We start from the raw sequence: 12077 nt of genomic DNA, 5'->3' as shown, positions 1-12077 counted from the left end.
GGATTTGAACATAAAACAGGTAGAATATGTGAGCTGGATATGACCACTGCGTGGCACCTTGGGCAAGTGTCTTCTACTATAGCCTCGGGCCGACCAAAGCCTTGTGAGTGGATTTGGTAGACGGAAACTGAAAGAAGCCCGTCGTATATATGTATATATATTTATGTATGTGTGTGTATATGTTTGCGTGTCTGTGTTTGTCCCCGCAACATCGCTTGACGACCGATGCTGGCTTCCAAAGAATAAGTCCTGGGGTCGATTTGCTCGACTAAAGGCAGTGCTCCAGTATGGCCACAGTCAAATGACTGAAACAAGTAAAAGAGTAAAAGAGTTTGAATGCTAAAGGATTAAGACTTTTTTGTTTTGTTTTTTTTTTTGTTTTCAGGATCACCAACATAACCCTGTTAGTAGTGCTGTGAAGACTATTGTCAAGATATTGCGATGTATTGTAGGACATAAGGAGACTAATATGTCAGACTTGTATGAACAAGGTAAGTAAATATGTGGCTAGTATCAGTCTGTTTTAGACTATTGGCTGTTATTCTGTATTTGAGTGAACATAAATGTGCTGTTTCCATCATTACTGCATTAATTAGGACTAATTAGGTGTGTACATAAGCACAAGCATGGCTTACAAAGCAAGAAACTAAAACAAAGATACCTTTATGTGGTCGTTTCATCTACTAAAAATAGCAGCCATGTTTCCCTTTACCCTAACTCACCTGAGTCCTTTAATACAAATGTTCTGTCTTAAAGTATTCTAAATTAAAACCTTTCATCAAAATTTCACATAAATTTATGTCCCAAACATCATCAGTTCATTATTACAGTTATTTAATTAAAGTTTTCATTATTTTCTTATTAATTGAAACAAATGCAATCTATTTCAACAGAAATGTGGTAAAAAAAAGGATTAAATCATTCTTGACTGTCTTAAAAATGATATTTAAGCCTGCATTTGATATTGTAAAATTAGATGAATGTTACCTGAAGGGAAAAAAAAATGGTCATCAAATGGGATGGTCATTGCTAAAGTGCTTTTGCTCATTTGTCAGGTTTTATAAAACATTGTGCAAAAAGTGATCTGTAAAAATTTGCTTGAAGTTAGGTTTCTTCTCAAAGGACAAAAAACAAAAAAAAAATGAACAATAAGAGTTTGTTATTTTTCAGTAAGACCTTGTTAGTACTCCCTAAGCAAATTTCATTCCCAAGCCATTGTGCACATTAGGAGGGATGACATATTTGGAATGATGAATCTAGATTTTTATCCAATTGTTTCTAGATTGCCTGCTTTCATAACATTTTCTACTTGATTAGGTCTGATTTCAGGCTAAATAACAACCAATAGACAAGGTGTCCACAAGGTCTGGGTACATGGAGTGAATAAAGTCATAACATAAACAATTAAATATAAGAAATAATAATTTCTTAAAGTATGTGTTAATCCCCATGTGGGTACATGGAGTAAATAAAATCATAACATAAACAATTGAGTGGTTGGCGTTAGGAAGGGCATCCAGCTGTAGAAACTCTGCCAAATTAGATTGGAGCCTGGTGTTGCCATCCGGTTTCACCAGTCCTCAGTCAAATCGTCCAACCCATGCTAGCATGGAAAGCGGACGTTAAACGATGATGATGAATAATTTAAAGTATGTGCTAATCTCCATGTACCCAGACTTTGTGGACACCCTGTATAGTAGGAGAGGAAACATTTGTTAGGTTAAATATTTTCAGTGTTTTTAAATGAAAAACTGAGAAAAGCAGAAGCATACAAATGCTATACAATGTACTCTGAAGTCTCAAACTCTTTTGCCTTTAGGTTTGATTGGACACTTAATAGGATTAATATCTGAATTAAATCCTACATGTATGGAGCCAGCGAACCCTAGTTACAAGGTTTCAGTGGAGATGTTGCATGATCTCTTAGATACACTTCATGGCAACTTGAAGTATATCTCAGATGTTGTGAGGAAAGTGATTCAGGTGAGTAATAATGTGGCATCTCATTGCTTTATTGCTTAATAAACTGCACTGAAAGTGTATGTGGTAGGTACAAGAGAAGTCACTGACCTAATCTCTTGTGTGAATGGCAAATTGCTTCCATTATAGTCTCAGATCAACCACTTTTGAGTGAATTTGGTTGATGGAAACTGAGTGCGTCGGAAGGCAACTTTCTAGGTGCGATTCCATGGTCATTCATAGCTGAAGGAGGTCTTTACCTGTTATATATATACTGAGAACATATTCTTCGTCGTTAGATGATTCGGCATCTATTTCTAGCATATAGGAGTCCATTTTTGTTGGTCATTCCTCTTATTTTTGTATGTAATATAATTTTAATCTTCGGATTTTTTTAATATGCTAGACCATTGGTTTTAATTGATTAATATCAATTTCTACCCTTATTATTAAATTTTATATATATATATATATATATATATGTATATATATCATCGTCGTTTAACGTCTGCCTTTCATGTGAGCATGGGTATATATTTATATATATACACATACATAAGTACATACGTACTTGTTATTTGAAGAAGTAATGTTTTGAGATATGCCATTCATGGGTGGTGGTGCATGGAACAAAATATCTTGTTTTGGTTATTTCTCTTTGAATTCTCAATTCATATACTGTCCAGGTTTGCTTTGTCTTTCATCCTTCTGACGTCAGTAAAATAATTATCATCATCACCATTTAACATCCATTTTTTTATGCTAGCATAACATTGACACTCTCTTACAATCATCATGCAACGTCAAGCCAAGGAGACACTGACACCCACAGACACACACACACACAACAGACTTCTTTCAGTTTCCACCTCTCAAATCCACTTGCTTGGGACTTTGGTATAAGACACTTGCTCAAGATGCCACACAGTGGGACTGAACCCAAGATCACATGGTTGGGAAGCAAGCTTCTCAACTACACAATCATACCTGTAACTAATTTAGTTATTAATTACTAATTAATAATAATTGGGATCAATGTAGTCTATTCTACTCTTGAAGGTGACGTCCAGTAAAAATATTGCTTATTGTTTTGTAGGCAAAGAAACATGGAAATGAAGACATCATTGATAATAATCGTGCTGAACAGTTACTTCTCTTAAACAAAGCTTTTATAGATGTCAACCCATTGCTTGTTCAACTGGTTTAGTATTTTATATTTTGTCTTGTTTTTTTTTATCTGGTTTACAGTAATTTATTCTATGTTGTATCATTATTATTATTATTTAATCAGTGATACTCCACTCTTCCACACTTAATCCCCATAAACAATATATGTCAGCAAAAGATACAACTGAAGATTCATATATGCATGCATACATGTGTGTGTGTGTGCGCGCACCTTGTCATCTCCTTCCTGAGCCACTTCAGTCTCTGAAACCTTGAAAAGTTCCTGGCTTTGGGTAAAAGAAAATACTGTGAACCCCTTAATATACTACTGTGGATCACTAACTTACTATTTTGTTTGTATGGACCCCCAGAAATCTTATATGGACCTCCTGGGGTCACATGGACCCCAGTTGGGAACCGTTGGTATACATGCTCCTCTCTTAGCTTGGATGTCAATGTGTTCACTTCATCTGCACAAGTATACAGCAATTGAAATGGTGAATACAGTCTTCCACTGGAGTAGAGAGCCAAAGTATTTTTACTGAGTAAGAAGACTTTTTCAGAAAGTCAACATTCTTACAGCCATATCACATTGAAAACACCACTTCTTGTACAATCACCGAAGTTAAGCAATGTTGAGCCTAGTTAGTTCTTAAATGGGTGACAGCTTGGGAAACCTACATGCTGTACACACCTATCAAGGCAGTGCCCCAGCATAACTGCAGTCTAATGACTGAAATAAGTAAAAAAAATGCTGTAGATATTACAATAGATTTTTTTTTAACAATAACAGCAACAAATTAATTGGGTAGTTCTATGTTTATACTCAAGATATGTATAACTATATCTTTATCTTTTTTTTTTTTTGGAATACTTTTTTCTTCTTCAGATGTGTCATGCTGACTGTGAAATCCAGGAAATTGCCACTAAATTGCTGTCGTTGACAGCCCAGTTGTTTGGAGGAGAATGTCAAGATGCTTTGACTGATGAAAATATGGTAAGTAGTCTTTTTTTATCTTTTACTTGTTTCAGTCATTGGCCTATGCCCCCAGCATGGCCACAGCCCTGATGGGGTTTTCAATTGAATGAGTTGCCCCCCACCTCCGTACTTATTTTTTTTTAAGCCTGGTACTTATTGTAATATTAAGTGTGGGGGAGGCAGGGATTTCAGTTGATTACATCAACCCTAATGCTCAACTGGTATTTAATTTATTTCCCTCAGAGGGATGAAAGGCAAAGTTGATCTTGGTGGCATTTGAACTTAGACCATAACAAGTCAGAAAAAATGCTGCTAGGCATTTTGTCTGATATGCTAATGATCCTGCCAGCCAGCTCACCAAAAGACAAACTACTGTATTATTTTCAGTTGACTGTTCCTCTCTTTAACAAATGTCTGATTTTGTATCAATGTCAATCTTTGTTTATCCATCATTCTATTGATTTACTACCAGATATTCTATTGTAAGGCATTGAAAATTGCCGACAGCAAAAGACAGAAATTGATTCTACGAATTATAAAACGTTTTGTAAGTAGTAATTCTCTTTGTCATTTTATACATTCGTCTCATCCTTAAAGTTTCTGTATTATTGCTCTTGAATAATGTGCATAATTTTGCTTGGCTCGGCTTGTCTGGCTGAAAAACAAGTTCAGCTCCTATATTACTGTTTACTGGTAGGCAGAGCATCTAGTTTTGAAACAACTATTCCAAAAATGTGCAAATATTTAAATTTATTGAAACCATTCCAATCATGCCGTCAGGAAGGAACAAATGTAAAACAGAAAGATAAAGAGAACAGCTTAAGCTATTTAAATCTTTGAATTTGAAATGTTTATCTTATGGAATCATGGCTTAGTGAGAAAAGGTGTTGAGCCCTACTTGAAATGAAAGCTAAGGAGTTCAAATCCTGTCTGAGTACATGGACAAATGGAGATAAATAAGAAGGAACAGATGCGGTTAATAGTTTAAAATATCTCTCGTCTCCAAAAATTAGACTTATAATCACTATATAAAGCTCTCTTCTACAGGAAAATACTTCAGTGCAAGTATTTATCTTCTTTTATTTTTTACTTGTTCCAATCATTGGATTACGACTCTACTAGGGCACTGCCTTGAAGGGTTTAGTCGAACAAAGTGACTCCAGTACTTGTTTTCAAGTCTGGTACTTATTTTATCATTCTAATTTGCCAACCTGCTAAGCTACAGGAATGTAAACAAACCAACACATTGTCGAACTGAGTGGAAGTGAGGGACAAACGCAACACTAAGACACACACACACACACACACGATGGACTTCCACACAGTTTCCCTTTACCAAATTCACTCACAAAGCATTTGTCAGCCTGGGGCTATAGTTGAACACTTGTCCCAGGTGCTGCACAGTGGGACTGAAACCAAAAACACATGGTTGCAAGCAAGCTTATTAACCACACAGTCAAGCTTGCACATTAATGCAAGTATGTATAAATAGTTAATTTTAAGAATTATTCATAAAAAAGTTATTTAAAAATGAATAAAGAATTATGCAAAAAGTTTTCATTGACTTTCATTCCTATCAGGTGACAGTCGAAAAACACCATACCAATACCTTAAAACAGAATGGATTAGAGTTATTAAATGTAATTAAATCACTCAGTCACACAGCCAGGTAAGTTTTAACCATTTCTAACTAAAATTATATTTTCTTATTCTTTATTGGCTTTTATTTGACCACATTGTTCCCCTCCCGACAAGTATTTATTTTATCCTATTATAATTGCATTGATTCCTACGAGAAGATCTTAGACAGACAGACAGATAGATAGATAGATAGGTAGATAGATAAAAAGATAGAAAATTTCACAACTAAATGCACTGTTTTACAGACACATTCACACACAAAAATGAAAATAATACTAACATCTCATTTTAACGTATTTACCAAAATTACATAAAAATATCTCAAAATACTAAAGAGTAAATTTATTTTATAAAATCGCCATTGGCTTCAGCCACAGCCTCCAGACGGCTTTGGAATCTCCTGCAACTCTTCTGGGTGGTTTCCTTGTTTAAATTGGTGAATGCTGCCATAATCCTTGCCTTCAGTTCATCTTTGGTGTTACAAGGAATTTTCTTGGTCTCTCACTCAACAATGCCCCACACATAATAATCAAGGGGGTTGCAGTCTGGTGAGTCAGGTGGCCAGATGTTAAGGGTGATGTGGTCACAGAAATTGTCTGACAACCATGACTGGGTTCTCCTGGTTGTGTGGCATGGTACAGAGTCCTGTTGCTAGACATAGGGTTTTCCAGCAGTCACCCTCTTGACCCAGTGCAGCACTACCTCCTCCAGGCACTTGATGTATGCCTCCGTGTTGAGTGTGAGGTCATGTAGGAAGATGAATGGAGGCATAATGTCGCCATCACTAATGATCACTCCAATTACCATGGTGTTTGATTTTTATCACTCTTGGTACATGTCCCTCAGATTGACACCCAAACACTCTGAAATGTTTGTATTGGAGATTCTGGCGTGAATGTCAAGCATGTCATTTCCAGTGCGTCATGGTGCTGTTTTTCTCACAGATGGTGCCCAACTGACCCTACTATACTATGTAGCCAACAAAATCAGAAAACAACAATGTGCATGCATGAATTAAAAAATATAAAATGGTGATAATTTACCCATCACAACCTGTATATATCATAATCTTCATAACTGAAGGATGAGACATTTGGAAAATAGTGTTAAATACAAGAACTTGCAAAAATCTAGACATCTGGTGAACTTATATTATAAAAATGATTAAAAAACAGAAACTACCTTAAATCTCACTTGTATAATCTTTCTCTTCCAGCTCTACAGCAGACATTGCAATTACATCTCTGGCAAATGACATTCTGAAGATTGGAGGAGTTGCTTGAGTTAAATAAAGCTTTTGAGTAACACACACATGCACAAACTTTTTATATATATTTACACACATATATGTATGTATATACATACATACATTACACACACGCAAACACACATAACAGACATACACACAGACACACACAAATGCCTTATGAAGAATCTGCTTTACTGTAACAATTATTTGAATTTTTGTGTTCAGTATTTGTTGACTTAACATATCAGTTGCTGAGATTTTTTAAAATTTTTTTTTAATGTATTTATGTATGTATTTATTCAGTTTTGTAAAAGGAAGAAATAAAAATATTTTTCATGTGTAATGTTTTAGTCAATGGTTGATCTTTTCTCTGTTCTGATTTCCAAGTATTTTTTTAGACTTTTATAAATATTTTAATGCATTGTCAACTGTGTTACAGTTAGTCGAGTGGTTAAGGTATCTCCTTACTAGATTGATAGTTAAAGTTCAAATCCTATCACTATTACTTTTCTGTTGCCACTGACCATAAAAATTTTGCTGGCCTGACCAAATAAGTGCCAGGAGACATAGCTTGAAATTTGAAACAGTTGTATCACTATTTAATTCATTTTAAATTTTGGCACATCAGCAGTTTTGGAGAAAGGGCTGTCTTCCACAGCAGAAATGTTAATACCACTCTTCCTGATGAAGAGGCTTTGCCTGCAAGAGTGCTGCTCTGGTGCCACATTAAAAGCACTTATGCCAGTGTCATGGTAAAAGCACCCAGCACACACACTGTAAAGTGGTTGGCATTAGAAAGGATATCCAGCCATAGAAACCAAGCCAACTGGAACCTGGAAAACGGACATTAAAGGATGATGATGAAGTCAATTACATCGACCCCAGTGTTCAACTGGTACTTATTTTATCAATGTTGAAAGAATGAAAGACAAAGTTGACCTTGGCAGAATTTGAACTTAAAACATAAAAACAGACGAAATGTCGCTAAGCATTTTGCCTGGTGTGCTAACGATTCTGCCTGCTCACCACCTTACATATCGCTGTTTAATTAATAGGTGTTTTGATAATGTTCATTTGTTTCTTAGCTTCTTAATGTTGCACATCTTTCTAAGGGCAAACATTTACTGTCAAAGGGAAGAGATATTCTTTAGCTATATAACATCTTGAAATTCATGTTACATTCCACTGCATCACACTAGCTATTGATGGAAAACAAACTTTAATAAACTCATGTGTTGCATAATTCTTCAAATTCAAGAAATTTACAGCCCCCAGGTACTGGTGGTCTACCATATTGAATGCTTTACTTTGGTCTAAGTGGACCAGTGCCCCTCCTTTGCCGGCTATTCAAAACATCATTTACTACTACAGCTGCGGTAGTTTATACAAAGGCAAAACATGCCACCCACTCAAAATAAGGGTAGACGAACATGGCAAAGCTGTGACATGAGGAGATATTGATCAATCGGATATAGCTGATCATGTATGGAAAAAAGGAGACCACCTTCCCCTGTGGGATGAAGTTAAAATAATAGACACAGAACACCACTAGAAAATGCGAAAACTAAAAGAAGTAGCACATATGCTAGTACATAATAACCTCCTAAGCAGACCCAGTGCAGATATGAGTAGCATATGGGAACCAGTATTAAGGAAGGATAGGAAAATATTAGATATAAATAAAGCCCTAAAATTCACTCCATTATTGCCTACGGGCATATGGCACAGTGATTACTAACCCCAAGATTCCAGGCAGTGACCTGAATGATAATAAGAATACAAATAATAATAACATCGAAAAATACCTTAGGAATGAGAACTTGGGTTTGAAATTTCTCCAGGACACCTGAAGAGGGCTGGAGATTATATCAGCAGAAACGTTTTTTATTTCTTTATTGCCCACGAGGGGCTAAACATAGAGGGGACAAACAAAGACAGACAAATGGATTAAGTCGATTACATCGACCCCCTCCCCCAGTACGCAGCTGGTACTTAATTTATCGACCCCGAAAGGATGAAAGGCAAAGTCGACCTCGGCGGAATTTGAACTCAGAACGTAACAGCAGACGAAATACCGCTAAGCCTTTCGCCCGGTGCTCTAACGCTTCTGCCAGCTCGGCGCAGAAACGTTTTAACAACAAACAAGATGAGGACAAATATCTGTCAAACGTAAATAATTCCTCATCTCTCAAATATAGAACTGTAATATATATATATATATATATGTGTGTGTGTGTGTATGTATGTATATAATAGTTTTTAAGTGGAAAAATATGGCCCAAATCGGTCAGGATTGGGATGTTGAGGAGTGAAAGAAATCATAAATTTTCAAAATGCTTTTCATAGAGATGCCCACTATCATTTCGAAGACTGAAGAAAAATAGTGGAAAAATCCCTGTCAAATGGAGAAATTCCAACTTAAGTGGTCTTCCTGATCCGAAACTTCGTTTTTACGAAACCCCTTTCCCCAGCCCATTGCAAAAAATGTTCCCTACGAATTTCTTTATAATCGTAATCTATGTTGTTTGAAAGGTATTTGTATAAACTTTCAATAGAAGATGCCCATTTTCCCGAAAGATATAAAGGGAAAAAATTCGGATCGTGTGAATTTTCTGAAACTCCTCCCCTCAACCCTTTGGGAAAATTCATTGCAGCAAATCCCTATATACTCTGAATGTAAGCGGTATTTGTTGAAAATTTCGTAAGAATGTATCTATCTGGTAGTTATGAGGCAACAAAGTCAGTGGGGGCTGGGGTACAAATATGTCGTTATTCTATGTGTGTGTATGTATATATATGAAGGGCTTCTTTAAATTACCGTTTCAGCGGCTGAACGTGTGTTTGTGTGTGAGTATTCGACAATCACCAGTTTATGAACGACATTGCCGAAAACAAAAATCTTTTCTTTTCCTTGTTTCAGTCATTGGACTGCAGCCATGCTGGGGCACTGCCTTGAAGATTTTAATCGAATAAATCAACCCCAGTAACTATCATTTTTATGTCTGTTTTCCCAAAACTTCCAATTAGCAGTTATGTAAAGAAAACACCACCGGTTGTCAGTGGACAAACACAGTTTCTATCGACTAAGTCTACTCATCTTGATAACGTTTGGTTGCCCGGGGCTACATTGGAAGCCCTAGGTGCATGCAGTGGAACTGAACTCGGAACCATGTGGAAAGCAAACTTCCAACCACATACCCACACATACGTGAAAACTAATGAATAAATATTTTGTTTCTGGGGCTAAACCGGCCAAAACCTACCAATGTTATGAGTAATTTAGCTGGCAAAATTTTGGGTAATATACCGAAATATTACTAACGAGATGGATAGCGAAGCCATTGTTTATAGAAACCAGACAGTGTAACAGACGTGAAAACACGACATCATTCACACAACAAGCAATTATGCATACTCAGTTCAAAACATCATTGATAATGTTCTGTACAATTAACACAGTGGTTCTAATATAGGAAGGGGCTGAGAGAGAAGGCGCCTGGGAAAACGAGTCCTCCTTAAGAGTGCAAATGCATAAAAAAAAAGAAAATCTTCGTGGTTATTTCTATTCTTGATTTATATGACGGGGTGAGCGCGAACGCAGACCCCACACTTAGAAATAGCGCACCCGAGTCGCCCACATTTGGGGCGATCGCAAAGGTCAACCCAACCGGAGTGCAATGGAAGGACCTCACTTTGGGAGAACCACCTTGAGGATCATGGTTTACTCCTGTGCCAGGTAAGTATGTTTTTTTCGCTTTCACTAAACCCATATATTACAATATTTGCATTGTAACTTCACTGATATTGCCTTTAATATTACATTCTACTATTAATTTTTCAATAAATTTCATCATATATATTATAACTCATCTAATACAATTCATTATTTCTAATTAAGTGATTTAGTAATTTAATGCTTTAATTCGTTCAAATATTATGAAATTTAAACATTATCGCCTTGTTTAATTCAACAGTAAAGGCAAATGAACAAGGGAGACAACTCCAGTTTTATTTGTAAGTTTACCAATAAAGATACTGTAATACATTTACTACTACAAAACGAGCCAACAAAAGAGCATCTTACATGATCGTTAGGCATGCTAGATATAACAGCGAAATCTTCCTCAAATTACACACAATGGTTTCTATTTTTTACAAAGATAAAAACTAATTAGCGCCGGTTGTCACACGGTAGTGGGGGCAATCAAATAGAGTATACACACACACACAAACACGCACGTATATGATATCTGTATATATACCAGTGTATGTACGGCCGGTTGTTTGATGTCCGGAATAAGTAATATCCTGTTTCGTTGAAATATAGACGACATACATTCAAGAAACAATCATGTAAAAGAAGTAAAACATTATTGAAGTATAAAAATTTTACAACTACATACAATGTTTTATAAAGCAAACCACTGACGGAAGACTTCTACAATCATTGCCTGTAGCTTATTTGGGGAGGAGGCAATGTAGCGATCCGCTTCAGACGGCACTTTTACGAGTATAGTACTTACGGATCTACTGTATAAGCCTGCAAAGAAGATTGGGAGGTAAGGGGTGGGTTGATGGCAATCTTAAGGGACACTCCGGATAGCATGTAGTATAACAACGCCAATGTATGTGTAAACAGTATTTTTCGTGAATTTAACAGGGGAGGGGTATCTTTTTATGAAGTTACCTGTTCAAAATTTATTCTGTTTTACTACCCCCACCTCAGCATCACACTCCGGACCAATTTTAGCCAATTCTTTTGCACGTAAAACTATGATAGGATCCTTTTCAGTAAAACAAGAAAAAAGAATTGTAAATATTCTCAGAAGAAAAAGTGTGTGATTTAAGGGAGATTTGGCTGTTGTTTCTAGCGCATCCCATGACAACTCTCCTCGTTTCTTTCTCACTCACGTATTGATGTTTTTCAATATTTTTCTCACCATAAACACATTTATGCAATAAAACCTTCTTTTTTAATGTATGATTGTTTTTTTCAATCCCACTGCCCGGCCTCAATTGTTTCTCTTCATAATTCCAAATATTGTAGAGCCTGAGAAGGTCATTGCTGGCATGTAAAAGATA

General features: G+C 36.2%; 1 protein-coding gene and 1 non-coding gene across 2 annotated transcripts in view; one reads left to right on the top strand and one right to left on the bottom strand.

Annotated features, from left to right (window-relative positions):
* Positions 1-7325, top strand: part of LOC106878544 (serine/threonine-protein kinase ULK4) — a 44070-nt gene extending 36745 nt beyond the window's left edge. Inside the window, exons 26-32 of the mRNA XM_052974536.1 lie at positions 386-491; positions 1820-1983; positions 3056-3160; positions 4016-4123; positions 4578-4652; positions 5686-5774; positions 6963-7325. Coding sequence (XP_052830496.1) covers positions 386-491; positions 1820-1983; positions 3056-3160; positions 4016-4123; positions 4578-4652; positions 5686-5774; positions 6963-7029 — 714 coding nt within the window. The 3' untranslated portion in view covers positions 7030-7325. The remainder of the gene's footprint in view (positions 1-385; positions 492-1819; positions 1984-3055; positions 3161-4015; positions 4124-4577; positions 4653-5685; positions 5775-6962) is intronic.
* Positions 7326-10575: 3250 nt separating this feature from the next.
* Positions 10576-10739, bottom strand: LOC128249979 (U1 spliceosomal RNA). The gene has a single exon (XR_008266121.1). It is a non-coding gene; the product is annotated as a U1 spliceosomal RNA (small nuclear RNA).
* Between the last annotated feature and the right edge of the window lie 1338 nt (positions 10740-12077).

Source organism: Octopus bimaculoides, chromosome 18 (assembly GCF_001194135.2).
Source record: "Octopus bimaculoides isolate UCB-OBI-ISO-001 chromosome 18, ASM119413v2, whole genome shotgun sequence".
Taxonomy (NCBI): Eukaryota; Metazoa; Mollusca; class Cephalopoda; order Octopoda; family Octopodidae; genus Octopus; species Octopus bimaculoides.
Note: the sequence above shows the minus strand (reverse complement) of the source record. Positions and strands in the feature narration are given on the sequence as shown.